This window comes from Felis catus, chromosome D1 (assembly GCF_018350175.1).
Source record: "Felis catus isolate Fca126 chromosome D1, F.catus_Fca126_mat1.0, whole genome shotgun sequence".
NCBI classification, from domain to species: domain Eukaryota; kingdom Metazoa; phylum Chordata; class Mammalia; order Carnivora; family Felidae; genus Felis; species Felis catus.
This window is the reverse complement of record NC_058377.1, coordinates 102,224,559-102,252,201: the sequence shown is the minus strand read 5'-3', so window position 1 is coordinate 102,252,201 and position 27,643 is coordinate 102,224,559. Positions and strand designations below refer to the sequence as shown.

At 58.7% G+C, this 27,643-nt stretch overlaps 1 protein-coding gene across 3 annotated transcripts; it reads left to right on the top strand.

The window, feature by feature from the left end:
- The first annotated feature begins 642 nt into the window (after positions 1-642).
- On the top strand, positions 643-25,270 carry TNKS1BP1 (tankyrase 1 binding protein 1). 3 transcript variants are annotated; one of them, XM_006937325.4, is made up of 12 exons: positions 643-923; positions 3,910-4,018; positions 5,071-5,704; positions 7,105-7,174; positions 11,080-12,483; positions 14,451-16,534; positions 22,079-22,445; positions 22,704-22,854; positions 22,966-23,102; positions 23,851-24,008; positions 24,253-24,325; positions 24,819-25,270. In XM_006937325.4, exons 2-11 carry the CDS (start codon positions 3,925-3,927, stop codon positions 24,311-24,313), a joined length of 5,160 nt encoding a protein of 1,719 aa, XP_006937387.2. In that variant the 5' UTR covers positions 643-923; positions 3,910-3,924; the 3' UTR covers positions 24,314-24,325; positions 24,819-25,270. The 3 variants fall into 3 exon arrangements, with proteins under 3 accessions (XP_006937387.2, XP_011285206.2, XP_011285205.2); XM_011286904.2 differs by lacking the exon at positions 643-923 and adding an exon at positions 965-1,035; XM_011286903.3 differs by lacking the exon at positions 643-923 and adding an exon at positions 3,425-3,584.
- Positions 25,271-27,643: the final 2,373 nt, after the last annotated feature.

Here is a 27,643-nt window from a genome sequence, read left to right as displayed (position 1 = left end):
TGAGGGGAGGCAGCTTCTGGCGCAGTCCTCAATCACCTAGGAGTCAACGGTCTTCCAGGGCTTTAGATAATGGAATCAGGAGTGACTGGCCCCCTTGGAGCGGGGAGAATGGAAACCTGAGCCTGGAGAGTGGTGCGTGCGTGCGTGCGTGTGTGTGCGTGTGTGTGTTGAGGGGGGTGTGGGTAGGGGTGCAGGAAAGCTGTGCAGTATGTGTGAAGCTTTTGTTCCTATGGGAGGCAAGGGGTATACCAGATTTTGAGGTCGAGAGGAACTTCCATCCGCGAAGGGGGCAAATCAGAAGATAAACGAGGACCCGCTAGGAAAATAGAGCTTGCAGTCGTCCTCACCGCGGCTCTACCTCCGAACTGATACACGTGGAGCGGCCACGTTGGTACGTTCTCAGGTGTTTGCCACAGGAAGCCTCTCCAGTCCGCCAACGGTTCCCTTCTGTCTCGCCGTGACTCTATGGTGCTGCAATCAGTGCCGGCCGCCGGGCCCCAGTGGTTCGTCCCCCAAGGCAGCCTCTCTAGGCAGCCGTCTCGGTTGCATTTTGCCTGAGTGTTCCTAGCAGCCTAGTTGCGTCAGTTTCTCCGGGGTCTGAGCCTGGGGCAGGCCCCTTATTTGCAAGACTCATAAATAATTGGGTACCGGGGCTGCGCCTATTTGCATACGGCCCGGTGCTTACGGCCCGGTGCTTTCTGCCCGGGCTTCCCACTCCCGGTTTCCACCGGCTCATGGATATTCATGAGGCGCTCTGGAGGCGTGGGCCTGGGCGGAGCTAGGGGCGGGGCCCCGCCGGGGCTCGCTCTGGCTTGGTCCCGCGGTGACGGCGGCAGCGGCGGCGGCGGCGGCGGCAGCGGCGGCGGGGACTGGCGTCGGGGCGCCGAGCCCGAGCCGAGCGGAGCCGGATCCCGGGGGAGCGCGTGAGTGCGCGGGGGCGGGCAGGAGGGCGAAGGAGGGGGCGGGGTCCAGGATAGGGGCGGGGGAGAGGCAAGGAAGGAGTGGGCGCTTTCCTGCCGGGACCTCGGGTTTGAGGTAAAGCGGGGGGGTCATCAGGAAAGTTTGCAGGGGCCGGGGGTGCAGGGGAAGCGGGGGTCGCTGGGGAGCTGGCGCGTGTGCGCGGGGGCGGAGGGTGCACGGTCTGGAGCTCGTGCTGCCCGAGCTAGAAGAAAGGGGGGAGGGGGCGAGGGCTTGAGGCGGGGCCGGGGGCGGGCGGAGCTGCTGGAGGGACCCCCGCCTCTCCCTCCCCGGGTCTGTGCTCGCCCCCTCTCCCGGCTCCCTCGGCACGCCCCCAGCCACCCCATTCCGCCCCCACCCGGTCCGCGTCCCCAGTCCCTCGTCTGTTCGCCGGCTGCTTCATATCCAGCGCACAGGTCCTCCGCTTCTGCCGCCGCCCCCTCCTCCTCCTCCTCCTCCTCCACCCGCTTCTCCTCCTCTTCGGCTGCCGGCGTCCCCTCTGTGTCCAGAGCTCCCCACTGGGCCCCTCCAGACGGCCCCTCGCCCCGGGCTGTTCCGTCTTCTCGTTGGCCCTCCCTCCTCCAGCAGTTTACGTGCTGTCCCTGTCGACCTCTCTGTCCCGGATCCGGCCGGAGATCCCAGGGTCTTTAGAGGCGACCCCGCTTGCGCCGATGGCTGTCTGGGCCCTTGTCATCCGGCTGGAGCTGCCCAGCCTCTCTCTCTAGCCCCTCTGGCGGCCTTTGCTCCCGGGGGTCAGCTAGTCTCCCCTGACTGCTGGGGGCGGGAGTGCTCAGTGCCGCTGTGATTCTTCAGCTTTTGGCTATGGCCTTGGTCACCTGGGTTTCCTGGCCGGGGCCTCTGAGCTTCTCTGGCCCTCGCATTTGGGGAAGCCGAGGGCCCCACTTCATTGCTGCAGCCCCTCATACTGTAGAGGTGCCTATCAGGGCCCCAGGTAAAAGGGTTTTACATTTCTTGGTCAGTTTGCCCCTATTTCTAACCACCCACACCATGTCCCTTGTAATAGTGTTCAAGGACAAGGAAACAATCTTGTGTTTTTTTAATTTTTTTTTCCTTGCCGTGTGCCCCTCCCCCGTGCACATTGGGACTGGCTCTGCACGGTTCTCATCCACCCCTGGTGTGCAACCCTCCCTTGTAGTTGGCTGACCGAGGATGGACGGTACTGGGTTTCTCTTTACGCTCTTCGTGTTCTCTCCTGTCTTAGAAACAAGCCGGGGCAGGGTCACATGTGAGGGGTGGGTGAATTGTGCAAAGGCTGGGCCACAGAGGTCCCTTCTTGGCATCTGGCACTGCCTTCCCAGGCCAGCTGGAGTGGGTGCTGAGGAAGGCAGTGCCCCTTGCAGGTGGGAGAGTGTTGGGTGGTCCTCAGGGCTGTGTGCATACCAGGTGATAGGAAACCTCTTCCTTCCTTCGGAATGAGACAGGCAGGGGGCTCTGGAGCCCGGTGGTGGTGGCGGTGGGTTCTTGTGGGTGGGATGTGCTCCAGGAGTCAGCATGGGAACCGAGGAGGTAGTGGAGTGTCTGAGGAGCAGGTGACCAGACTGGGGCCCTTGGGAGTGAAAGAATGGTCTGGAATGCTGGCAGCTTGTGGCCTGGGGAAAGGAGGAGGTACTTACCAAGGATCTTCCCTCCTTGGTGATACCCAATGGAATCATGCTAATAGTGGCTGACCTTTATTGGATACTTTTTCCGGGTTAGGCATTGTGCTAAGTTTGCATGTACCTTCTCACCTGGGCCTCCCACCTGTCTCATTAACTCCTGTTTTTACAGAGGGAAACAGGCTTAGAGAAGTAAGCAGTGTGCCCCAGGTCACACAGCTGGAGAGTGGTAGACCCACCCAGCGTCTGAATCCTGGTATATCAGACCCCCAAGCTCCTGCTACCGGCTTAGAGGAAGGGCATCATTTGGTCCCTGCCATAGGGCTGTGTCTCTTGGTTTAAAAATTCTTCTTCTGTCCCCCTTAATACCCCTCAGGCCAACCCTGGGCTGGTGAGTGATGCCCAATATCCCCTTTTCATCTGCCTTGGTTATCCCGCCCTGACTGCCCAGAGGGGAACCCCAGGGAGTTTCTCCCCCAAGCCACCCCACCCCCCGGATGTTCTCAAGTCCTGTCCCATTCTCCCAGCCCAGGCCTGGGCCGGCTCCTCCTTCCTCTTGGCGAGGCTCTGGAAATCCAGTGGGAGGCCATTGCTATGGCAACAGGACTAGGCCCTGGCTTTACCTCATCAAATTCCAAGCTGAAGCCAAAGCGATTGAGAAATTAAAGAAAAAAAAATGTATTCCAGATGTTTACTTTTTATTCCTTATTTTTCCGTGTTTGGATGAGACAGCTCCGAGGCAGGCGGGCGGGCGTGGGGCAGGGATGTGGAAGGAGGAGGGGAAAGAGGGGGGAGAGGGAACCACTCCCAGCTGCAGGAGGGGGGGGGCAGGGTGAGCGGGAAGGGGGGAGGCAGGCGGTGGGGCGGAGCCCCAGGTTGGGGAGGAGCGGGTTTTTCCCGTCTCCCATGAGGTGATTCACGGAGAGACCTCAGACTTCGTGGCCCTCTTGCTCCGGCCCTGAGTGGATACCTCAGGCAGGGCTGCCGGACCCAAGGGGTGCCTTGGCAACGGTAAGTGGGGTGTCTTGGAGAGCTTGCCAGAGGGAGCAGTGGGCGGGTCCCTGAAGCTCCAGGACTCCGGGGTTAGGAGACCGGAGTTGAGAGAGCCGTCTGGGACGAGTGGAGGATACGGCTGCCGGGGACCTCCCTTGACCTCCCCCAGCCCCCTCTGAAGTTCCCGCTTCCGGTCCCACACTCTGCCCCTGCTGCAAGGACGCTTCCCTCAGCCAAGCCTGCAGCCAGCTCGCAGCCCCTGTGCCTTCTCAGTCTCTTGCTCTCATTTCCTGGGTCTCCGGCCACCCCGCTCACACCCCTCGGCTCCCCAATTCTCACGCAGGTTCTGCCGCATGTGATGAAGGTGTCGGCTCTCCGGGAAGGCGCAGCCATGGCTTCCCCACCGCCCCGGGAAATGCAGGAGGAGCCGGTGTCTGCTGGCTCGGAGCCAGGTACCCATGGGTGCTGGGCGGAGCAGGGTGGCCCGGAGGAGGGTGGGGGCGCAGCAGCGGAACCCCTGCTCTGTCTTGGAGGGGGCGGGGGAGCGAGAGTGGGAGGCACACTGAGGCTGCGCAGGATGAGTTTGCGAGGTCGTTCGCTCCCGCTCCCGTCGAGCCCTTTCAGACCAGGTTTGAGAACCTAGGTCCCCAGCAGATGAGAGCAGACTGCCCTTCGAGGTGTGGTGCGGATTAAACCATGTGTTCTGCAGAGGAGGAAACTGAGGCCTAGAGGAGAAATGGTGTGCACCTAGGGGGGTTTGAACCCAGACCTCCTGGCTCTGTGTCTAGACTCCTTTCTTGGGCTGGGTCCAATGAGTGGGTGATACAGGATTCTATTAGCAGGGCCATGGCCATGAGTAATTCCAAGTCTTTTATTTGGCAGTGGAATGCCTTATGTAGAAGGTAGGTTTCTGGTCTTGTTTTTTTCCTGTAGCAGGTTTACTTCTGTTTGGCTTAGGTCAATAGTAAGTTTCATTCCTGATCACACACCGGATGACAGTGGGAAGGTGGCCTGGGCGTGTACTCTGGGAGGGGGGTGGAGTAGGGAGCCAGAGTGGAGAAGCTGAGCTAGGTTTACTATGGGTGGTGGAGCAGTACAGTGTCATGTAAGAGGAAGGGACAGGACTGGGGACATGGTGGCCTGACTGCTTGATGTGGGCAGGCAGGCATCCATTTATTGGCTCTTTTGTTCATTCATTAGTGTGTTCGTTTGATAAGAACATGTGGTAGGGTGCAAAGGGGGCTATAAGGAGAAATTACATGCCAGTTGGGCCCTTAAGTAGCTTTAGCTTGTAAGGGAGATTGAGTAATGTTTTTGAAATTTGGAGATGGGAGAAGGTGCTTCTGAGATGTGTATGGATGATCAAGGAAGGCTTCATGGAAGAGGTGACATTTGCCCTGTACCTAGAAGGATGTGAACTTTCGGAGTTTGTACAGGGTGGGAGATGAAGTTCTGCTTCCTGGATCTTCTGACAGACCCCCAACCAATCCTTTCCTTTCGGTAGGTGACCCTCGGGCCAAACCCCCTGTCAAGCCCAAACCTCGGGCCCTGCCTGCCAAGCCAGCCCTGCCTGCCAAGCCCAGCCTGCTGGTGCCTGTTGGGCCTCGGCCCCCCCGGGGCCCCCTGGCTGAGTTGCCTTCTGCCCGGAAGATGAACATGCTCGCAGGACCCCAGCCCTATGGTGGCAGCAAGCGTCCCCTTCCCTTTGCACCAAGGCCTACGCCTGAGACCTCTACTGGAGGAGAAGCCACTCGAGAGACTGGGAAAGAGGAGGCCGGGAAAGAAGAGATGCCACCTTTGACACCCCCAGCTCGATGTGCTGCCCCAGGAGGCGTGCGGAAGGCCCCTGCCCCCTTCCGTCCGGCCTCAGAGCGCTTTGCAGCCACCACAGTGGAAGAGATCCTGGCCAAGATGGAGCAGCCTCGGAAGGAGGTCCCTGCCAGCCCTGATCGCCTCTGGGGCTCCCGCCTCACCTTTAACCATGATGGCAGCTCAAGATATGGCCCCCGGACGTATGGTGTGGCCACCGGTCCCAGGGATGAGGACAGCGGGACCCTCTCCAGGGGATGCTCCCAGGAGGTGCCAGCAAAGTCTCCCAGCGAGTGCCAGGAAGAGCAGAGCAAGACCCCTGAGGAGAGGTGAGCGGAGGGAGGCAGCCTGGAGGACAAGGGGGTGGCTTTATCTGGGACTGTGACCTTCACCGTTAGGTTAGTTTGGGGTCAGTGTGCCATGAGTGCAGGCGGACCCTGGTCTAAGTCACAAAACACTCCCCTGGTAGATGGTGTCAGTGCTGCTGTGTTCTTTTACAGAGCTGATGTATGTTAACGGTGGAATTCAAATGTACTGTATGGAAGTTTATTTTTAGTTCTTTTTATCCGGAGAGTTGAGTTTGCCTCATGTGATTGACCGCCATGCTATTTGATGGAGAGAATATTAGACGTGTTTTAGAGATGCAGAGACGGAGGTTCTAAACGACTTCCCGTGGTTCCTCAGCAAATAAGGGACAGAGCTAGGATTTGAATTCAGGTCTATTTGATTCCAAAGCTTGTTCTCTTTAGTGCTAGCTCCTACTGAGGTTGGGACAGCGTGCAGGTGCTGGTGTGTGTTGCAGGGGGGGGGGGGGGGCGGCGAGGATAGGATCAGCAGGGTGCAGTCTGCCCACAAGGAGGAGTCTGATAGAACAGCTATGACACGAGCACACCTCGATGCCAGGCCGGCCAGCATCCGTGCACAGAGGTCACAGCCAGGTTGGAGACTGTGGGACGTGCTACAGTTGTCTGGGGTTGGAGCCAGTGTAAAGGAGGGCTGGCCAGGAGGTGCCCCTGGGAGTGGTGGGCACAGGCTCCCCTCCCCTTCCTACTGCTGTGAAGGGCAGGGCTCCTGTGGTCTGGGCTGAGTCCCAAGCTGAAGGCCCCTGCCCTACCCTGCCCCCCAGCCTGGCCCCATTCTCACCTGAACCTGCCTGGAGGGCAGGGGCCCTAGTTCATCCTTCTTCGTCCCAGGCGTCCAGGAGGTCACACGCTGCCCAGGCCCGTCTGCTCTCAGACTTCCTCCCCTTCCTTGCTCTAAGCAGAACTCAAGAGAAGCAACTTCAACTTTGGAAAATCACTCTTCCCCCTCTCCCTCCCCCTGCAATCCTTCAAGAAGTATTGGCAGGGCAGCCGGGACCAGCTGCACTCTTCCTGGCTGGAGGAGAACGTTAACCCCTTATGGGCTAGGGGAAGGAGGAGTTAGCTTTTTGGGAACCACTGAGGGGCCTGGGCATGCAGGGTGCTTCTCCTAGAGGAGTGGGTGGGGGGGCATTTAACCCTTGATGTGCAGGTAGGGAATGGGCACTGTCTCCCGGGGCACTTTCTCTCTGGAAACGACACTGTTTCTCTGTCCTCAGTGATTCTAGGTGGGGCTCAGTAGTAGATGCCTGGGGGGTTTGACTTTGGGGGCTATTGAAGTCACTTCGGCAGACTCTCCATCCAGTCTCCCCCTGGTCATCAGTGGCAGACTGCTCTATTCTCTGCCTCCATTTCTTGTTCCCTCACAGGAATGCCCCTTTGGACCTGGCCTTCAACGGGGACCTGGCTCAGCCAGCCAGCTTGGACCCACCTGCCGATGTGAGTTAGCCTCCTGTTATGAATCAGAATCGTAGTATTTTAGAGCTGGAGGGGTCATCTCTGAGATCGTTTGTGTGACCTCCTTGTGGTGTAGATGGGGAAACTGAGGCCTGTGGAGGAGGTGGCTTGCCCCACCCAGGTCTGGCCCCAAGACTCTGATTTCTTGACTCCCAGGCCACTGTTTTCAGTCCTCGAGGTGGTTAAGTGTGGTTCAAGCTGTGAAACTACTCGTTACAAGCAGTAATTATAATATTTATAACAACCAGCCCTGATCAGGTATCTGCGGCGTGTTGGGCACGTCCCAGGAACGGTGACTAACTTAGTCCTTATGAGAACTCTGGCTGCTGGGCCCTCCTGGTCCCGTGTGAGGTGTGGGGACGCCACGGCTCACCCAGGTTTGGCACCCAGGGGCTGGCGCAGGATCTGAAGTGCCTGATTCCAGTGTTCTCCCTGGTTGGGCTGTCTTCTCGGGGTTCAGATGAGGACAGTGGGACCCTCTCTAGGGGATGGTCCCAGGAGGGGCCAGCAATGTCTCCCAACGACTGCCAGGAAGAGCAGAGCAAGACCCCTGAGGAGAGGTGAGTGGCTGGAGGCAGCCTGGAGGACAAGGGGGCAGAAGCAGGTGTTCCCTATGTCTTCCCCACTGCTCCCCACAGCGTGCTCAGAGGATGGTCAGCCTGCTCTCTCCCAAGTAACTGAAACCCCTTCTAGCTCATAGAGCCCTTCTGGCCAAGGGCTGTCCTGTCTCCCCATCGATGGAGACCCGACCACATTCCCTCGTCCATCCGACAGATACTCACTGAGCACTTACCGTGAGTCGAGTGCCGGGGACACAGCAGAGAACAAAGCGCACGGCCTCCTGCTCCCAGGGAGCTCACCCAGGGCAGGGAGGCAGACACAAGCACAGGCATCCCTTGAGCCCGCAGACTGCAGTGTGCCACAAGTGCGGGAGTCCCGTCGAGGCAGGGAGCTCTGGGCCCAAGGCAATGAGAGAGGCCTTCCTGCGAAGGTGAGGGAGTGAGCTGCATGGGCGTTTGGGGAACAGCGTTTTGGGCAGAAAGAACTAAGTACAGGAGACTTAGTACCTTCCTGGCAAGGAAGCCAGGATGCCTGGATTGCAGCGAGAGAGGAGGAGTTGCCTGCCAGCGAGGTCTGACAGCTGGTGGGTCGGGTGCTGGGTTGGACAGTGTGGAGCCTCACAGGCCACTGGAAACACTTGGCCTTGAGTGAGGGGAAGAAGCCACTGAGGGGTTTGGAGGAGACCAGCGACCTGGTGTTGGCCTGGTCGCGAAGCGTCATCTTGGTTGCAAGGAGCCAAGAGCGGCGGCGGGGACCAGTGGGGGCATAAGCCTGGTGGCTGGACCCTGGAGGTCGACTCTGGATAGGGTTTAAAGGTGAGGCGGGCAGGGTTTGCAGGTGGCTTGATAGGAGAGCGAGCCAGTGCAGAGTCACAGATGACGGCAGGGCCTTTGGCCTGTGCAGTGGAAGGGTGGCGAGGTTACCATTCATTCAGGTGGGCACCTGGAAGGGTGAAGCAGGATCGGGGGGAATATGAGGAGTTTGTTTCTAGATTTGCTGAGTTTGAGATGCCTCTTCGATACCCCAGTGGAAATATCGAGGGGGCAGCTGGACAGTTGTCAGCATACAACGTGGCAGTTAAGACGGTCAGGTCACCAGGGGGGTTAAGGTCACCAGAGGAGCTGGGGAGGCACAGGAGGGCAGGGGCTCAGACCCCATGTGTAGCAGGGGAGACCAGGAGGAGATTGGGGAGGTTGGGGTGCTAGAGGCCACACAGAGCTAGCAGCCACCTTTGGGGCTTGAGGAGGGCATGACCCACCGTCAGATGCTGCTGCCGGGTCAAGGCAGGTGAGCCCTGGGAATGGGATTCAGCTACAGGGAGGTCATTGGTGACCTTGACGGTAGCATTAACTGGCCGGGTGAAGGGAGAAGCCTGTCTGGAGGGGGTTCAGGAGAGAACGAGACAAGAGGAACTCCATGGATAGAGAGTGAATGTAGGCAACGCATTCAAGAAACCTGGTGGTAAGCTTTAGAGAGAGGTGAGGTCAAGAGTGTTTTTTTTTTTTTTTTTTTTTAAGACAGAAGACATAAGAGCAGTTTGTGTGCTGGTGGAAATGAGCCAGTAGAGAAGGAAAAATCAATGATGCAGGGGAGAGAGAGAGAGCTCTGAGCCAGGACCGCTCACAAGCATAGGAGGGGAGCATGGTGCTTGGGCTCACACGCAGGCAGTAGGGTGTGAGGGCTGGTGGCTGATGGGGGCGGCAGGTGATGTTGGGGTTTGAGAACACCAGACGCAGAAGCATCTCCTGGGAATGTGGGCACGTGAGGGGAAGTGTTAGGGGACGGCCGGGGGCTCGGGGCCCGTTTGAGGTCCTGGAGGTTTGAGAGCTGATCAGGCGGTAGGGAGATCGGGCATCTGGCTTGTTTCCTGTCCTGCAGCCACGTCCAGCCCCAGGTACAGCTGCGGGGAGGTGGAGAGCTGGGTGGACACGTTGCACGGAGGTTGGTGGGGGGAATTGTGGAAAGAAGCGACTTAAACACCACCGAGAAGTGAGGGCAGGAGGGGAACAGGGACCATGAGAAGGAGGAGGGTTAGTAGGCTGTGCTTCCTGGAGGCAGAGGCGTTTGAAGGATCAGCGAGGTGGAAAGAGGTAGCAGGACCCATAGGAGGTGGGAGTGGGGAGCGGACACTTGGAGTGGAGATTATAGAGGGGCTGCAGTTACCAGTGAGGACAAGGAGTAGAGTATGACCTGGGAGAGGTGGCTCACAAAGTGACCATGCAAGAAGGGGTCAAGGAACGGAGAACCAGGATGCTGGAGGGCTCTGTAGGGGCTCAGACAGGGGGGGTGGTGGGTGGTGTAGTTTAGGGCGTGCAGTTGAACACTGGAGTTGTATGGAGAGGAGGGAGGATGGGGGCAAAGGAAAGGGACTTGAGAAACAAGTGGGACCTTCTCTCTCCCAGACCCAGTGGGCGATGATGCGGGAGAAACCGCCCCATTGGAGGGGGTGGCAGGGGAAGCGTGACCCCTGGGGAGCAAGGCTTCCTTCAGTGTCTGGGGACAGGCCAAGTGTTGCAGTGGAATGCCAGGATGCCAGGCGCTCTGCCCCTTCCTCCTCTCCCAGACCTCTATCCCATAGCGTCTATTTTTTCCGTAAGTCCTATCCCGAGAGGCCCTGTGCACAGATCTTATTTAATCCTCACCTAACTTTGAGATGGATGTTGTTGCCGTTAGCCCCAGTGTACAGATGGGAAAGCGGAGGCTCGGAGATACCACCTCACCACCATATGGGAGGGCATACGACTCATAGGAGACAGTGCCGATGACTCCAAGCCATGTGCTTTCATGTCCCTTGGTGCCTTTTGCCTGGATCCCGAGGCAGGACCTGCCTGCTTCCTTGGGTAGCGCTGGGATGTGTGGATACACAGAACGGGGTGGGGAGCGCCACAGCACCCCCTGTAGCTGCTCCTGTGGGTGGTCTGGCTCCACCCTGGGCTTACAGACCTGCCCAGATGGCAGATTCCCCGTTTTCCTTCTCTGTTTGTCAAGCCGGGGTTCTTGACCGATGCACCACAGATTCTTACATCCTTAGGTGAGCTCTGGGAGTTGGTGGTGGGGGGGGGGGAGGGAAGATCTGAACCACTGGAGATGCTGTGAGTGAGGCTGTGTGCATTTTCTGGGGAGAGGGCCTGGGGGGTGGGGTCTGCAGACCCTAAGAAGCATAAGATGCCCCAAAATAATTCTCGGGGCTTCCCTTACCTGCCCTGAGAGGCTGCCTTCTGAATTCCTGTTTCCTCCTCTGGTCTGTGGAGTTGAGAGTGTGAGGAAGCAGCCGACCTGGGGTCTCTGTGGGAGGGGAGTAATGGCTCTTGACCTTTCTCTTGCAGGTCTCCAAGCCCTGGGGCCCCTCGAGTCCAGGCTCCGCCTCAGAGAATGGAGGCTCCGCCAGCCCAAGCCTCTCCACTGAAGTCTCAGGCCTAGCCCCAGAGTCTCCCCGACTTCACTCACCTGCTGAGGGGTCTCCCAGACATCACTCACTTGATGAGAGCTCTCCCCGCCACTCTCAGCTTCCAGAAGCCCAGAGTCCTGCAGTTTCTGGGCCCTCTCCCTGCCCCCCTGTGACCCCAGCAGCCCCAACTGTAGCCCTTCCCGATGAGGGTCAGAGCTCCGACTGCTCCCCGAGCTTAGGGCTCCCTGCTGAGGAAGCCCCAGAGGCCCCCGCAGCTGGCAGCCCGGCCCTTGAGAAGGTCTCAGGGCACCACAGCCTGGGGCAGCCCCCGGCTACCTCTGCCCAGCCCCTGACTGAGGGGGGTGAGTTGCCGGATCTTCCTCGGACGTTTCCATCTGGGGATGTGGCAGCCAAGGGTGACATAGATCTCCGTCCCATCAGCCTGGCTCAGCGCCGATTTTCTGAGGGTGTGCTCCGGCCGCCTGGCCAAGACCAGGAGAAGCTGGGGGGCTCGCTGGCTGCCCTGCCCCAAACCCAGGGGAGCCAGTCTGCCTTGGATCGTCCCTTTGGGAGTGGGACAGAGTCCAACTGGAGCTTGTCACAGTCCTTTGAATGGACCTTCCCCACTCGGCCTTCAGGTCTTGGGGTGTGGCGGCTGGACTCCCCACCTCCCTCCCCCATCACCGAAGCCACCGAGGCCGCCGAGGCTGCTGAGGCTGGTGACTGGGCTGCATCCAGCAGAGAGAAAGGAGTGTCCCAGCAGGGGCGAGAGACCCAGTCGGCTCCAGAGGGGCCAGGAATTCCTGGTTCCTGGGTGCAGGTGGATGATCCAGGCATCTCCCCAGCCCAGAAGGGTGATGGCGAGAGTCAACCTCAGTCCCCAGTTGTTCCTCTCAAGCCCTTACCGACACCAGGGGACCCACCTGGAGTGGCCTTGCTGCAGGCAGAGGAGAGATATGAGGAGCGGGAGCCCGTGGCTGGACAGGAGTCCCTGCTCCCTCTGGCCACCAGGGAGGCTGCTCTGCCCATCCTGGAGCCGGTCCTGGGGCAGCAGCAGCCAGCACCCCCCGACCAGCCCTGCGTCCTCTTTGCTGGCACCCCTGACCCCCAGCAGGCGTTGCCTGCTGAGGAGGAGGCCATGACCTTGGCCCAGGCTGAGGCCACCCAACCCAGGACAGAAGCTCAAGATACCTGTAGTGCGTCCCCCGAGCCTGCAGGCCCTGAAAGCAGCTCCCGCTGGCTGGATGACCTCCTGGCCTCGCCACCACCTAGTGCCGGCAGTGCAAGGCGGGGAGCCGGGTCTGAGCTGAAGGACACGCAGGCCCCAAGTGCCTGCTCCGAGGTGAGGACAGGGCCGCAGGGAGGGTGGGGGCCTCAGGGGATGGAAGCCAGGGCTTCGGTGTCCAGAGCCCAGGATGCCGCCGTGAGCAAGGCACCTGTGGATGTGCTCCTCATGGCTGGACAGTCTGGCAGAGCTGACAGAGCAGAGGGTATGGGATTGATGCTTCAGCTTTAGAGTGAGTTTGTATCCAAGTCGCGCTTCTGCCAGCTGAGTCGTCTTGCTAACCCTAACCTCTAAGCTGCAGAAACCTTTCACCATAAGAACATTTGCCTCTTAGGGTGGTACCGTAGGGAATATGAAGTGTGCTGAGCGCAGTGCTTGACATATACTGAGCGTTCAAAGTGCCTCCTTACAAACAGTATCGAGGAAGGCAACGCAGTGCAGCTGTTTTAGAGCTTGGGCTCCGGAACCAGACTGCCTGCGTTCTCTGCGGTTGGCCCAGATGTGACCTTGAACAAGTTACTTTCCTGTGCCTTGGATTCTGCCTCTGTAAAAGGGGGGTAACAATGATGAACTCTCCCTCACGGTGTGATGGCAAAGATTAAATAAGTTGTAATACCTGTAAAGTACTAAGAATAGCACCTGGCTCATCAAGAGTGTTTACTGAGTGTTGGCTTTATGACCATTGTTACCCTTGAGCTCAAGACTTGCCTTGCAGATAGGAAGCTCGGGGCCCAGAGAGGGCAGAGCCTTGTGCAGGGTTGCCCAGCAAGTTGGTGGCTGGGCCTTGATCAGAGCGCCAGCTCCCTGGCCAGTGCCCTTTCTTCTACCGGGCTGCCTCTGAATTTAAGGGCTGGGGTCCAGGTGGCTTTTGAAACGTAGTTTTCGAGGCCAGCCTGGGCTGGTAGGGGCGGGGCTAGAAGGAAGGAGGAGCCGGGAGGCCTCTGGGGGCAGGGGGTGGAGGGGTAGAGAAGGAGGAGCAGGAAGGAGTTAAGACTGGGCTGGCTCCTGGTAGGTGTGTCTGTCCAGCGCTGGGTGACTCAACTGGCTTCTGGGCGGGGCTGCCAGAGCTGCAGCTGCCGTGGAGGGAGCCGGGCCAGGGCAAGCGGGAGCCAGAGTCGTTGGACAGGTCCAGGCGAGGGGAGCGGCCCAGTCCCGTCCCTGCACTCGGCTCAGCCGCACCCAGCAGCCCGGGGCGGGCTGGGGGCAGGGGCCATGGCCCGGCTCGGGGACCAGGAGCCCAGCGTGTCTGTCTTGGAGAGGCTTTTAGCCAACGCGGCGCTGCGGGACGAGGCGGGCCGGCTCCGCAGCCCTGAGCCCAGGGCTGACCCGCCTGAAGGAGTGAGTCAGGGAGTATGGGTTTGGGGGGGGTGGTGGTGCAGGGGGCCCTGGGCCGGCTTTTTCCGCCTGTGGCAGCTCCTGTCCCTCCTGTCTCCTCCAGGGACAAGGCGAGGGCTATGAGGTCTTCCTGGGAGGAGCCAGGCAGAAGGGCGCTTTCCTTAGGGAAGAAGGGCCTGGGAACTTACAGGGGCGAGTAGGGGCAGGGTCAGACTCTCCACCTGGAAAGCAGGTTGTGGAGGGGCTTTGAGTCTTGACCACCCCTCATGGAAACGTCACTCCTTCCACACCCCTGTGAAGACCACTCTGCTGGCAGCCTTTCTCTTGGCTCTTGGCCAAGTGTTACCCAAGGGCCTGTAAACATGACCATGGGATCATTGATTGAGTGTCCATATTGAGTGCCCCTTGCATGCCAGCCACTGTGCTGAGATTTGGCTTAAAATGATCTTGCTTAATTCTCCCAAACCACCCCAGGCAGTAGGAATTCTTCCCATATAAGGGTGAGGACCCTGGAGCCCAGAGTAGTTAAGTGATTCGGTCAAGGTCACACAGCTGGGTTCTAGACCCAGGGTTTCTCTTGCTAACGTGGGGCTCTCTGGACTAGGCAATGCTGATTCTCATTGTGGACTCCCACCCTGATTGACTCTAAGCATTGTTTCTTTGTGTCTCTCTCTTTTTCTGATTCCTAGGGACTCCTTGGCTGGGCCCAGAAAGATCTGCAGAGTGAATTTGGAATTACAGCAGACCCCTCTCCCAGCAGTTTTAGTCCTTCCCGCTGGTCTCAAGACACTTCTCAGGACTATGGCCTTGGTGGTGCAAGCCCTAGAGGGGACGCAGGCCTTGGAGAGGGGGACTGGACCAGCAAGCGTGGGCAAGGAGCTGGGGAAGCGAGTTCCAGGGATTGGGCCAGCAGGTGTGGCATCGGCCAGGAGGAGATCGAGGCTTCCAGCCAGGATGGGAGTGGAGTGTCTGCCCCAGGGGGGCCCGGGGCCCAGGACTGGGTGATTGGAAAGCCACCCCAGCTTGGCACTCAGCAGAGCCAGGAGGCAGATGTTCAGGACTGGGAGTTCAGGAAGAGGGATTCCCAGGGCACCTACTCCAGCCGGGATGCAGAACTCCAAGACCAGGAGTTTGGGAAGAGAGATTCGCTGGGTACTTACTGCAGTCGGGATGTAAGCCTTCAAGACTGGGAATTTGGGAAGAGAGATTCACTGGGTGCTTATGCCAGCCGGGATATAGACGAGCAGAACCAGAAATTGGGGAAGAAGGACCACCTGGCAGACGGGCAGGACGAGGAGTTTGGGAAGAGAGATTCTGCAGAGCAGCCAGATCAGGATTTCGGGAAGAGCGCCTGGATGAGGGACTATAGTGGCCGCGGCAGCTCCACAGCCCCTGGCCCCCAGGACAGAGGCTTCGGAATGAGAGCCCTGAGCGCTGGCTTCAGCCCTGAGGAAGCCCAACAGCAGGATGAGGAGTTTGAAAAGAAGGTTCCGAGTGGCAGAGACGGCCCGGGCCAGACCAGCAGGGATGCAAGCCCGCCCGAAGAGAGAGAATCAGGGGGCCTGTTCAGCCCCGGCACCCCTCAGTCCCAGGATGGGCCACTGGGACAGAGAGACCAGGGCAGCTGGCACGGTGGCGGGGCTGGCCAGGATGCTGGAGGGCTGCAGGGGGCGCAGCAGGCAGGGGGCCAGAGCCCGAGCGATGCTGGCCGGAATGACAGGGAGGTGGGCCTGCGAGGCTGGGCGGGCGACTTCAGCCTTGGTGTCGTACCCCAGCCGGAGGCTACCTTCAGCCCGGGGCAGCGAGACTGGCGAGGCGACTTCTGCGTGGAGGCTGCCGAGAGGGGCCATCAGTTTGGCATCATCGGTGACGATCGGGCAGGAGGTGTTGGCCTGAGCCCTTCTGGCCAGATGGCAGGTGGCCCCTTTGTGCCTCCAGAGAAGACCCCGACCGGGCCTGTGGACTGGACCGACCAGCTGGGCCTCAGGAACTTGGAGGTGTCCAGCTGTGTGGTTTCCGGGGGCTCAAGTGAGGCCAGGGAGGAAGCCGTGGGACACATGGGCTGGTCAGATGAGCTGGGCCTGAGAGACGTGGACCTGGCCAGCCGTTTGGAGGCTGGGGGATCCGAGGAGCCCAGGGGCATTGGGGTCGGGGAGAAGGACTGGACCTCCGATGTCAGCCTGAGGAGCAGGGATCTGGCTGGTGTCGGGGATGTAGGGGGCCCCAGCCAGGCCAGAGAGAGTGGCGTGGGGCAGACCGACTGGTCAGGTGTGGAGGCCGGAGAGTTCCTTAAATCCAGGGAGCGTGGGGTGGGACAGGCAGACTGGACCCCCGACCTTGGGCTGAGGAGCATGGCCCCGGGGGCAGGCTGTAGCCCCAGAGAGCTTGGGGCGGGCCAGGTAGACTGGGGCAGCAGTCTGGGCCTGAAGAATTTGGAGGTGCCATGTGACCTAGAGTCTGGAGGTTCTCGGGACTCACGGGGGTGCGGAGTGGGCCGGATGGACTGGACCCAGGACTTGGGACTCCGGAACGCGGAGCTCTCGGGGGCCCCAAGTGAAGCCAGGGAGCACGGGGTAGGAGAAGTCAGCCAGTGCCTAGAGCTGGGGCTGAGGGACAATGGTGTCTCGTCCCCGGGCCTGGAGGCCCGAGAGCTGGGACCTGGTGGGACCAGTGGGCCAGAGACCCAGGGTGAAGACCACTCCCCCCTTTCCCTGGAGAGCTGCCCTGAAGAACCCGGGATGGAGATGGGAGAAACCCCTGGCTTTGGAACCAGGTAAGGGAGCCCCATCCCTGTGTGGGAGGGAAGGTGCAGCCGCTGTATGAAACCCTGCAAGTGTTTTTGAGGAGGGAAGAAACCGCTTTCCCCTGAGGACATTTAGGGTTTGGAAAATGGAGATGGTTTGGACTGTGAAGTTTTAAGTTTTTTAAGAATTGAAATGTGACACACCTACAGGTGAGTTCTCTCTCTCTCTCTCTCTCTCTCTCTCTCTCTCTCTCTTTTTTGATGATGATTGTGATGTCTGAGGTGGTGTTCATTTGCTGCCCATGCTTTAGGCTTCCTCGGTGCTTCGTATCGCGACTATCCTGGAAGACAGGGGGTGTGTCTTGTCTTCTGGTGCCCAGGTTGTGCACAGCACCTATTCCCCAGGCCTCTTGGCCCAAAGCTGCGGGTTTTCCCAGGCCGGGGGATATGGATGCTTTCATGGGTGTCAGAAGGAGGATTCTGCATGTCCCCGTGGCCTGGGCCACTGCAGGGCAGGACTGGAGTGCACAGTGGCGCTTGTTTCTTGCAGAGATTAGGGGCATCTTGCCTGCCCTGTCTTAAGGCCCAGAAGAGCAGACAATTTAAGAACCTGAAGGTCGTAGGGACCTGGCTCCTGACCCCATGATCTTGGCCTCCATGCATGGAGTTCCTGAAAGGGAGCTTTCCAGAGGAACAGACTGGTAGTTGTTGACCAGCCAGATGCAGTCTGTCTCAGGGATTTTTACGTTCTGAAACCAGTGGAGGTGATTTCACCCCTAGAAAGGGTACTAAAAAGCCATCGCGTCTATTTCCTTAACATTTCTGTTTATTGAGATTTGGTTTTATTCTCTTGACCGAGTAGAAAGTTCTACATTTTGGAAGAAGCTGGATCTTCTCACTGGGCAGTCGGGTGGGGGCTGTGTTGTAAGTGGAAGGGGCTGATGGTAGTGGAGGGGACAGGGAAGGGTCCAGAGGGAATCATGGGGTGTGGACAGGTTTAGAGAGGCATTGTGGCTAAGGAGAGAGAGAGAGAAAGGTGGGCAGAGCATGGGTTGGTGATGAAGGCTGCAGGAAGGGGTAGGTGCACAGGGTGGGGAGTGTGGAGGCCACTGGGATCCAGGATGAGTTCCTGGACGTCTCTGAGCCTGGCTTTCGAAGGTTAGCTTCGGGAAACCTTACCATTCCTACGCCCTGTGGTTGTTCCTGGTTTCTCTTCCCGAGACTCCACTCTACAGGGCTTAATGTCAACTGCACATCTTACCTCGTTGACCTTCACAGCTGCCCTAAGACGGGGAAAGGGATTTTTATCATCTCCAACTGGGTGTGACCTGCTTATGGCCGCACAGCAGGGCTTCCTTCTGATTTGCACATTGTAAATGCTGTCAGGTGTGGTTATGTTCAAGACTCTCAGATTACCAAGGAGCAGGACCCACAGCCCTCCACCTTTCCCCTCCGGTTGGGTGGCTGTTGAGAAGGGGAAAGCGGGAATATCTGGGTTGGGGAAGAGGAAGGTAGGAGCCGAGGAGGAAGGGAGTCCTTAACACTCAGGTAGCCTAGCCTCTATCACACCCTTAAGACGCTCTGGTTTTCTGTCTGTGTTGCACGTTTGGGGAATGCTGTGCACTCTGTGGCCATGTCGGCGACCTCGAGTGTTTGTGTATGGGCACGTGGTAGCACATGAAAACACAGCCACAAGGAAACCTGTTCGCCTTTCTCTAGTGCAAGGTTTCCCAAGCTTATTTGACTAATATCCAAAGAACTTGTGTTCCGGGCATCTGACTTAGGGAAATTCTCCACCCTGGAAAATTGCTCTTGGAAGGCAATTTTGGAGGTTCCCCTGGGAAGTCCTTGAGGACAGTTCCGAGTAGTCTGGGTTTGGCACCATGTGCCAGGCTTGGGTACTGATTCTGCCACCGCCTCTGTGACCTTGGACGCGTTCCTTCTCTTCCTCAGGGCCTCCCATTTCTTGTCTGTACGTTGGGAGTACTTTTCTCTGCAGACTCTCAGCGTTAAGAGTTGAAGACACATGTAAAGTGATAGAAACCTGCCTGACATGTGGGTGAACACTGAAAAAAAAAATGCTTGCTGCTTGTAATTGTATCTGATGTGCAAATTTGGATCGTAAATTTGGGCTGTCCGTAAAGTGAGGCCCTTGGGGACATTTTTGTCATCGTCTCTGTGCGGGGAAAAGGTACCCCTGATGGCAGGTGGTCCTGTCCAGCACAGCTGTGACAAGACCAGCATGGGGGTGAGAGGTCATGGGGAGCTCCCAGGCCTCTCCTCTGTGTGTAGGGCCACCGTTTCCTGGTGGAAATGGCTCTCTTAGGTCCCCCAAGAGCTCATGCACTGTCCTCTCTTCTCTGTGGCCTCCTGGTCATCTGCTCTCCCTCCCTGGGGCCCCAAGTGGTACAGAGACCTCTTTGTCATTTTGGGGTCTTCATAGAATCTGAGATGATCCTGAGAGATCATTGAGGCCAGCCCCCTCATTTCATGGGTGGGGAAACTGAGGCCCAGGGAGGCAGCATGACACGTACAAGGTTCACAGCTGGTGATTATGGCCCCCTTGTATTCCCTCGGGCCCCAGCCTTGTCGTCCTCTCTGGGCACTTTTCCTGTCTCTCGCGGGTCCAAGCCAGCTGCCGCCCATTTAGACACATCATTCTAGCTCCAGGCTTAAGCCTCCCTTATTTTGGATCTTAGAGCCTTGAATACTGGGAAGCTGATTTTTTTTTTAATTTTTATTTATTTTTATTATTTTTTAAATAAATTTCCTAATGTTTTATTTATTTTTGAGAGAGAGACAGAGCAAGAGGGGGAGGGACAGAGAGAGAGAGAGGGAGACACAGAATCCAAAATGGGCTCTAGGCTCTGAGCTGTCAGCACAGAGCCTGATGTGGGGCTGGAACCCGTGAACCAAGAGATCATGACCTGAGCCGAAGTCAGAGACTTAACTGACCTCGCTCCCCACGCGCTCCCTGGGAAGCTGATTTTGTGCACATCTACCACATGCCATCCCCTGGGTTTGCACCTGGAGCAGCAGTCAGGAGACCCTAAGTCCAGATGGGGTGAGGGTTATAGATGGTGCAAAATGAGATAAGTCCTCAGGCCAGGAGCCTGTGTTGAGAAGGATGATTATTGTAAAAATTCGTCAAAATTGAGCACACATTTCCAACATACTGCCTGCAGACCCAGTGAAGTATAGCTACGTTTTTTTTTTAAGTTTATTTATTTTGAGAGGTGGGGGGTAGGGGTGGGGTGGAAAGAGAGTAGGAGCAGGGGAGGGGCAGAGGGAGAGGGAGAGAGAGAATCCCAAGCAGGCTCTGTGCTATCAGGGCAGAGCCCTACTCAGGGCTCGAATTCGCGAACCGAGAGATCACGACTTGAGCCAGGATCGAGAGTTGGATGCTTAATGGACTGAGCCCCCCCCCCCCCAGGTGTCCCTGTGTAGCTACTTTTAATCTCCCCATTTTGCAGATGAAGACGCCGAGGCTCAGAGTGGACAGGTAACCGCGGGCGTAGTGGGGGATGAGCCCGGGATCTGTGCCAGTGTAAGCGCTCAGCACAGGCTCCTGACCGTTCTCTCCTGATTCCCTGCCAGGGAGGAGCTGAGGTTGTAGGTGTTCCGGGTGCTCAGAGGCAGGAAAGCTTCTCCTGAGATGGGGGTTTACACAGGGATGAGGCATACCACATTCCCCAGTGCTCTTCCCACCCTCCCCTCCTCGTGGCCACCCCCAGAACCCACTGAGCTCATCCCCTGCCCTCTGCCCACGGGACTTAGCGCCAGATCTTGCTCTGGATGTGGATCTTTCCATCCACCCATCCGCTCTTTCACATCCCCTTCACTCAGGGCCTGCCCTCAGCCTTGTCTCGGCCTCACCCCAGGGAGAGGCTCTGGGCCGGGCCTCCTCAGGCTGGGTGGGGTGCCGCCGCTGCCCCCTCCCTTCCAGCCTCCCTGATTCGGAGCTGCAGGGTGAGCTGGCTTTGGCCCCCGTCCAGGGCTGCTCCGTTCTGCCACCACCCCCGCCTCCTCCCTCCTGCCCAGACCGCTTTAATTTCCATCTGTCAGCAGCTTGTGGAAAGACAGACTGACACACGTTCTCTCTCCTGCCCTCCCCTCTTCCGGCTCGCTTCTGACTCACCTGCCCCACTCCCCTCCCCTTGGGGAACTCTCTGAGGCCTGGCTTCCAGGCACTGCCCCTGCCAGCCTTTCCCACGCCCGCCCCCCCCCCCCCCCCCCGTGTGTGTGTGGTGTCAGTGTGTGTGTGTGTGTGTGTGTGTGTGTGTGTGTGTGTGTGTGTTGGGGTGTGGCTTGGCTGTGCTTATGGGGGCTGGGCCCTAGATGTACCTTGAGGGAGGGGCGTTGTGTGCGTGGGGTGTATCCATATTTTAGGGGGTGGCGGCTGGCCCACACACCAGCTCCTCGAGTCGGTGAGCGTGTGTGATGTGCCCGTGTGTTGGTGCTGCTGTGTTTTGAAGGAGCGGCAGGCGGAAGATGCACAGGCCGAGTTGAGAGGCAAGGTGGCCCAGCCTCTTCATCACTGGGCAAACATCTGCCTTGTCCTGCTCCTCCTGGCCAGGCCCGGGCCCACGAGGGGCCCTTCTTGTCCTCTAGTTGGTCACAGACCTGGTGGGAGCTTGGGGGGCTCACAGGGCTGAGGAAAGGTAGAGGCGCAGGGGAGGGGAGCGAGCCAGCTTCAGAAGAGGAACTGCAGGGAGACCAAGTGGAGAGGCAGTGGGGGAGCTCTCCGGGCAGAGGAACGGCTTGTCCACGCACACACACAGCGGTCCAGGAAGGCCCGGCGTGTTCTGGGAGTCCCTGGCTGTTCCTTGAGACTGGGGCACAGGAAGGGAGGAAGTGGGGGCTGAGGGCTGAAGATGTTGCACAGCCAGACCAGCCAGTGCCTGGCTCATCCCAGGGAGAGTTGGCTGTCCAGGCAGGCGCCCCCAGGAGGGGCACGTTGACAGCATGAACAGTAGCTGCGGCAGCAGTAACGACGGCTGGCTTTGATGGGTGCACGCTGGGTGCCAGGTGCTGCACTTTGTGCTGTGGTTCCCATTTCACGCCCCAGCGACTACAGAGGTAGAGGACCCCGAGACTTTTGTAGGCGGAGGGACTCATCTGAAGCCTCAGTGGGGCACCTTGGTGGCTCATTCGGGCTTTGTCTCGTGAACTTCGGCTTGTGTTCCTGGGTTCGGGCCCCGCGTCGGGCTCTGTGCTGACGGCTCAGAGCCTGGAGCCTGCTTCGGATCCTGTGTCTCCCTCTCTCTCTGCCCCTCCCCTGCACGTGCTCTGATTCTTTCCGACTCTCAAAAAATAAAATGGTGAAAAGAAAGAAAGAAAGCCTTAGTAAGTGGCAGACCCGGGATTTGAACCTGCCAGGCTGCCCAGCTTGTCCCCTCTGTGCTGTGCTGTACAAGGCTCTGACCGTGTCCTTCTGGGAGGAGGCTGGGAAAGTGTGGAAAGGAGGGAGAAAGAGAGGTGCGGGTAGGGGGCACAGATACTGTGAAGTGAGCTTTGGGGGAGAGAGTTGTGACCTCATGGGTGACCTTGTCCTCTGGTCTGTCTCCTTTGCAGTCCTGGCAGGTGCCTGGCCCGCTCCCCACCCTCTGGCTCCCAGGGCCTGCTGGAGGGGATGCTGACTGCCAGCAGCTCCAGGGCGGCAGCCTGTAGGGAGTCGGCAGCCTCGGGCCCCAGGGGCCCGTTGGAGGAGGAAGGAGCCACAGCAGGTGCTGACCAAGCGGAGCCCCTGGAGCCTGGTGGGGACCCTCTGCCCTCCTGGAGGCCGCAGCCTGACGGTGAAGCCAGCCAGACAGAAGAGGTGGACGGCACCTGGAGCCCTTCAGGGGTCGGGCAGGGCGAGCAGGGCCCGACGCGGCCCCCTCGGCGGCCCCCCCCAGGCCCTCCTCCCCGTTCTCCCAGTCAGGACTTCTCCTTCATTGAGGTCAGTGTAGGCTGAGCCCAGGGCAGTGGTTGGGCTGTTGGGGGGCAGGTGGGTGATGCAGCCGGAGCCTCGTCCCTGGAGCCTGAGCTGTGCAGAGCCCTGAGCGCTGTCAGCCTGGGAGGCAGGAAGGGGGCAGCAGGTGAATCAAGTGAACAGGGGCTCTAGGCCACTGGGGGGGAGCAGCTCATAGGCAGCTGTTGCTGAGGTGTCTTGGGGACGGGACAGCGGTGCCAGTGGTGTTGCCCTTGTCCCGAGCAGGACACCGAGGTCCTGGACAGCGCCATGTACCGGAGCCGTGCCAACCTGGGGCGCAAGCGTGGGCACCGGGCCCCGGCCATCCGGCCTGGGGGCACCCTGGGCTTGTCAGAGGCGGCAGACTCGGAGGCACGCCTGTTCCAGGACTCCACGGGTAGGTCCCTGTCTTGTTTCCTGATGCCCGTGTCGCCGTCCGGGAGCCGTGCGAGGGAGGGGTGTTGTGGGCTTAATGTCTGTGCTGAGTCCCCCCTCTGGGCCCTCGCAGAGCCACGAGCTTCTCGGGTGCCGTCTTCAGACGAGGAGGTGGCAGAGGAGCCACAGAACCGCCGGACACGGATGTCCTTGGGCACCAAGGGGCTGAAAGTCAACCTCTTTCCTGGCCTGAGTCCGTCAGCCCTGAAGGTACCATCTGATCATTCAGCCGGCACGTCCAGCCAGCTAGCCAGCTTGCGTCCAGCCTGTCTTCTGTCTGTCCGTTCATCCGTCCGTCCATCCCTCCCCTGGCCCCTTCTTCCCGTTCCTCCTGCCATCCTGCTCTCCCTGCTGGCCCCTGTGCTGCGGGCTGAGTGTGGTGGAAGGAAGCACAGGGCATTCGTGTTCCAGAACTTCCCGGGGTGTGGGAGACACAAGCCTTGGCCCTGATTAGCTCTGGTGAAGGGAGAGGGAGAGGGAGACGTGTGACTGGGGAGGCACAGATAAGGGGCTGGGCCTGTTCAGAGACAGAGGAGTTACTTCATGCGGCCACACCGTGTGGGATGAGAGGGTATGTTGGGGGAGGCCTCACATAAGTATTTGAGCTTTGAGGCATGTATAGGAGCTGGTTGTGGAGGGTGGGGTGATGGGGAGGTGTTCTAGGCAGAGGGAACAGAATGAGCAAAGGCACAGGGGTGAGAAGTCACCACTGGCTTTGTCCAGCCTGGTGAGTCTGAATCGAGTGTAGCAGTATCTTCTCGAGGACCTACTCGGCGCAAGGCACGGCTCCCTTCTTGGAAACTTGTCTTTAAACGATTTCCCGTCGATCTGGGTGAAAGCACTGCAGAGGGGTCCGTGCCCGTTTCTGGGGACTGCGTCCGCTTGGGAGCAGGCCTTGTCCTCCGTGAATCCCCCTGCTTGCTCCTCTGATGTCTCTGCCTTCGGGCTCATCTCATAGGCCAAGCTGCGCCCCCGGAACCGCTCAGCTGAAGAGGGGGAGCCTGCGGAGAGCAAGCCGAGCCAGAAAGAGTCCGCAGTGCAGCGATCCAAGTCCTGCAAGGTCCCAGGGCTGGGGAAGCCCCTTGCGTTACCTCCCAAGCCAGAGAAATCCTCAGGGTAGGTGACCTCGACTGGCCTCACTGGGTTGGCTTGAAAAGGGAAACCCCGCTTTATGGAAGAGGAAAGCTGAGGCTCTAGAAGGGGTCGATAAGCCCTAAATTCTCTGTTAAGTTGGCACGAGAGTTCCGGTTCCTCGGTGAGGCCTCAGCCCACCTCTTCCGGAGGCTTGCTCTCCCTACCACTCCTCCCTCTGCTCACCTTTCCTGAGGTTTGCCTGTGACCTTTGCCCTGTACCGTCTAGGTCCGAAGGATCATCGCCCAACTGGTTACAAGCCCTGAAGCTGAAGAAGAAGAAGGTCTGAGAAGTCCTCGAGGTGAGGGCGCGTTCCTAGGCTTGGGGCCTGTCTGGGACCTGGGGGTGCATAGGGCTTGCCCTGGATGGCTCAGGAGGCCCTGTACCTTGTTCTAGGGCTTTCTCTGTGAGGCTGGCAGCAGGCAGCTGGAGCCAAGCTCCAGGACCTGGTGGGCCTCTTGGCTTCCCCTAGATCTTGCCCACAGAGCAGGGTGTTATCTGGCCTGGGAGGGACTGGGAGGAGGGCGCCCATCCTGCCTTCCTCCCTGGGTCCAAGGACAGTCTTTCCTCCTCCCAGCGGCTGGCCCGAGTGGGGTCAGCCAGCCCTTCTGGTCTGGGACTCCTGGGGGCACTCACCAGGCTCAAAGCCCCCAGCTGGGACCCTCCTCACAACTGGGCCTATTGGCTGGGAGAGCCAGGATGGATGCGGGGAGAGGAAGCCAAGGCTGAAGAGGCCCCTCTGCCCGCCACTTGCGTCCCTCCCGCTCTGATCTCTCCCCCCTCCCCCTTTGCAGGTCCTTCCCATCTGGCAGTCTCAGGCAGTGCCCATTCCTGTGGGGTCCCCGGCGAGGAGATGACTGGAGCCCCACCATGCCCCAGGCTGCAGCCTCTGTCCCCCTCCACCTCTGAGGAGCGTCTGGGGAGGCACATTTATGCACTTTGTATCCCCTTCCTGACACCGCCCCCCCCTCCCCAACTGACCAGATTCAGGCATTAGTGGTTGAAGGTTTTGGTCCCCCCTTCCCGCCTTGCTCTCTTCACACCTCCCTCTCTGCTTCCTCCTCCAGCCTCCCTTGGGTTTTCTTTTGATACCAATTTATAGCATTTTTTATAAAAGCCTTTGATTTTTGTAATGGGCGGAGCCCTGCCCCAGCCCCACCCCAGGTCTCCCTCCGTCCTGCCAGGTGCCCCACAGAGACCAATAACATTTTGCCACTTGAAACAATAAAGTTTTTTGGGAATTGGTGCTGCCCAGGTTGTGGTGTGTGGTTATGGTGCCCTGTCCCCCATCCAAGGCCATAGTTGGGAAGTTCTGGTCCCGGGCCTGTACCGGGAGCTCACCATGATACTGGTGCTTGCTTCCCTTGGCTCGTAGGCTCAGTGTCCCTGAGGAGGGCGGGTTGCTTTCAAGTAGGCTGACTGCTGATTCAGACAACCCCCAAATCTCCGTAACTCAACCCTCAAAGGGTTCTTTTCCATTCATGGCACAATCTGGGGTGCGCTGGTGGTCGGGGGGCCACCATAGTCATTTAGAGCCCAGGCTTCTTCGCTGTTGTGGCTCAGCTATCTATAGGGGCTCGGCGTTCCCTGAGGCACACAGTGGAGCGGGGAGGGTCTTGTGGGAGACCCTTCCCACAGGACCACAGGACCAATGGCCAGAATTCAGCTCACGGCCTCCGCTAACTGCACGGGATACTGGGAAGTGTAGTTCAGCTGTGTGGCCAGAGAGGACTGGACGTTGGTGAAGATTCGGCCTTCTTGCCAGGGCTTTGACTTCTGTGATCCCTAAGGGCCCTTTCAGGCCATGCATTCTGGAATGTCCACTGGGCCCTGGCCACCGGCATCCTACTGTCCCTCGGCCTAGTTCTCTGTCATCCTGGGTTCCCCAGACTTGCCAGCCTCTTTCTCTGTGGCTTGGTGAGAGGAGAGGCTTGCCTTGATGGGGCCTGGACTGAGTCACTGAGGTCAGAGCTACACCTGAATTTAGAAATCATCCCACTCACCGCCTTAGTTTTTTATTTTATTTTATTTTAAGGTGTCTGGGGCTGTTGACCCAATTTGAGAATTTGACCAAAGCTGTGGACTGTCTAGATAAATGCATGGGTACACAGTTTCACACACCAGCCCTAAATTCCCATCGTAGACCTCCCAGAGCAGTGGTTCTTAACCTTGACCACGCATCGCAATCTCCTTGGGGTGCTTATTAAAATGCACATCCTGGGCCCACCTCCAGGCTGCCAATCCAGTGGTTGTGCCCAGGAATCTGCATTTCGAGAACCCCCTGAAGTAGACAAGAAAAGAAAGGCAGGGGGCCTCACTTTGGTGCCCAGCTGCACCCCTGGGTGAGTCTATGCTGGACAACCCCTGTGCCAGCCCTCCCAGGGCCCAGCAGAGCCGAGCTGGCATGAGCTTTGCCCTGTTCTCTCCCATTCTCTTTTCCCTGTAGGAGTAGGACTGGCAGGAGCCCAAGCCAAACACTTAAGACTCATTAGTGGGACAAATGGAGCCTGGGCTGTCCCAGTGCCCGGGCTCTGCTGGGCGGGAGAAGAGATGGGCCCGCTCCCAGGGAAGCCAAGCCAGATCTGGTGTGTGGGTGCGGGTGTCCCACGCTCTCTCTCTGTCCGGGGGACAGTTCAGGGCCTTTGTTGGGAGGCCAGGAGAGAGGGAAGCCCACGCAAGCTTTGACCATAAAGGCAGGTGTCTGGTAAACACCACAACAGGGGCAGTAACATTCTTGAGATGCTGCCAGTTTCCAGACTGTGCCTGGGGTTCTTTGGGAGTGGCCTCAGGGGGACAGGTCTTTGAACCTGGGTTTGGCTTTTGGAAACAGCTGAAAGTCACTTGGAGGCTTGGATTGGGGAATACTTTGGGCAATCAAGAGAGCTGATCAATTTTGATCAAAGGTGGCTCTGAAGGCATTTTCTGAAGGGTTGAATAAGCTCTGCAAGAGTTACTAGAATCTGTGTACAGCCTTTCAGGCTGAAGGCAACAGCTCAATGTGTTTACCAAGGACTCAAACCTTTTTCAACCCTATTCCTACATAATAGAAAGCTGAGGTGTCTCTTCTCAGAGAACCTTGTCTCAATCCCATTACAGGTAGAAATGTCTCAATACCGTCTCTCCCCTCTTCCTTGGTTCCGGGACCCTCACCAAGAGCCCATCCAGATGGATGGATGGAATTGGATACCAGATGATGGGGGGAAGCCTTTGGAAACTGAACAGGAGCCGAGCCCAGGGAGGTGTCCCACATTTTCCTATGATCCAGAAGCTGGAATTGGCGTTTGGGATGGGACTGAGCCTGAGAACAAGCTGGCCTTTGCCCATAGTGCCCTTGGGATCTGGGTGATAGCGGTGGGTATTGGGAGGTGGTCTTCTGAAGGGTTTTGCTGCCCACTTAGCTCTTCCTCCTTCCAAATGTGGTCCAGCCCTCTGCCGAGGTCACTGCCTGTCCTGAGAGGGTTGGAGACAGGCCAGTTCTGATGGAGCAGTAACTCCCTCGCCGATGGCTCAGAGAAGGCTGAAGCTGGTGGACAGGACTTCCTGGGGGCTGATTTGCCCAGAAGCATCGGTTCACCTGGGACAAGCCCTTTGGCCTCTGCAGCAGCTGCTCTGGCTCCCT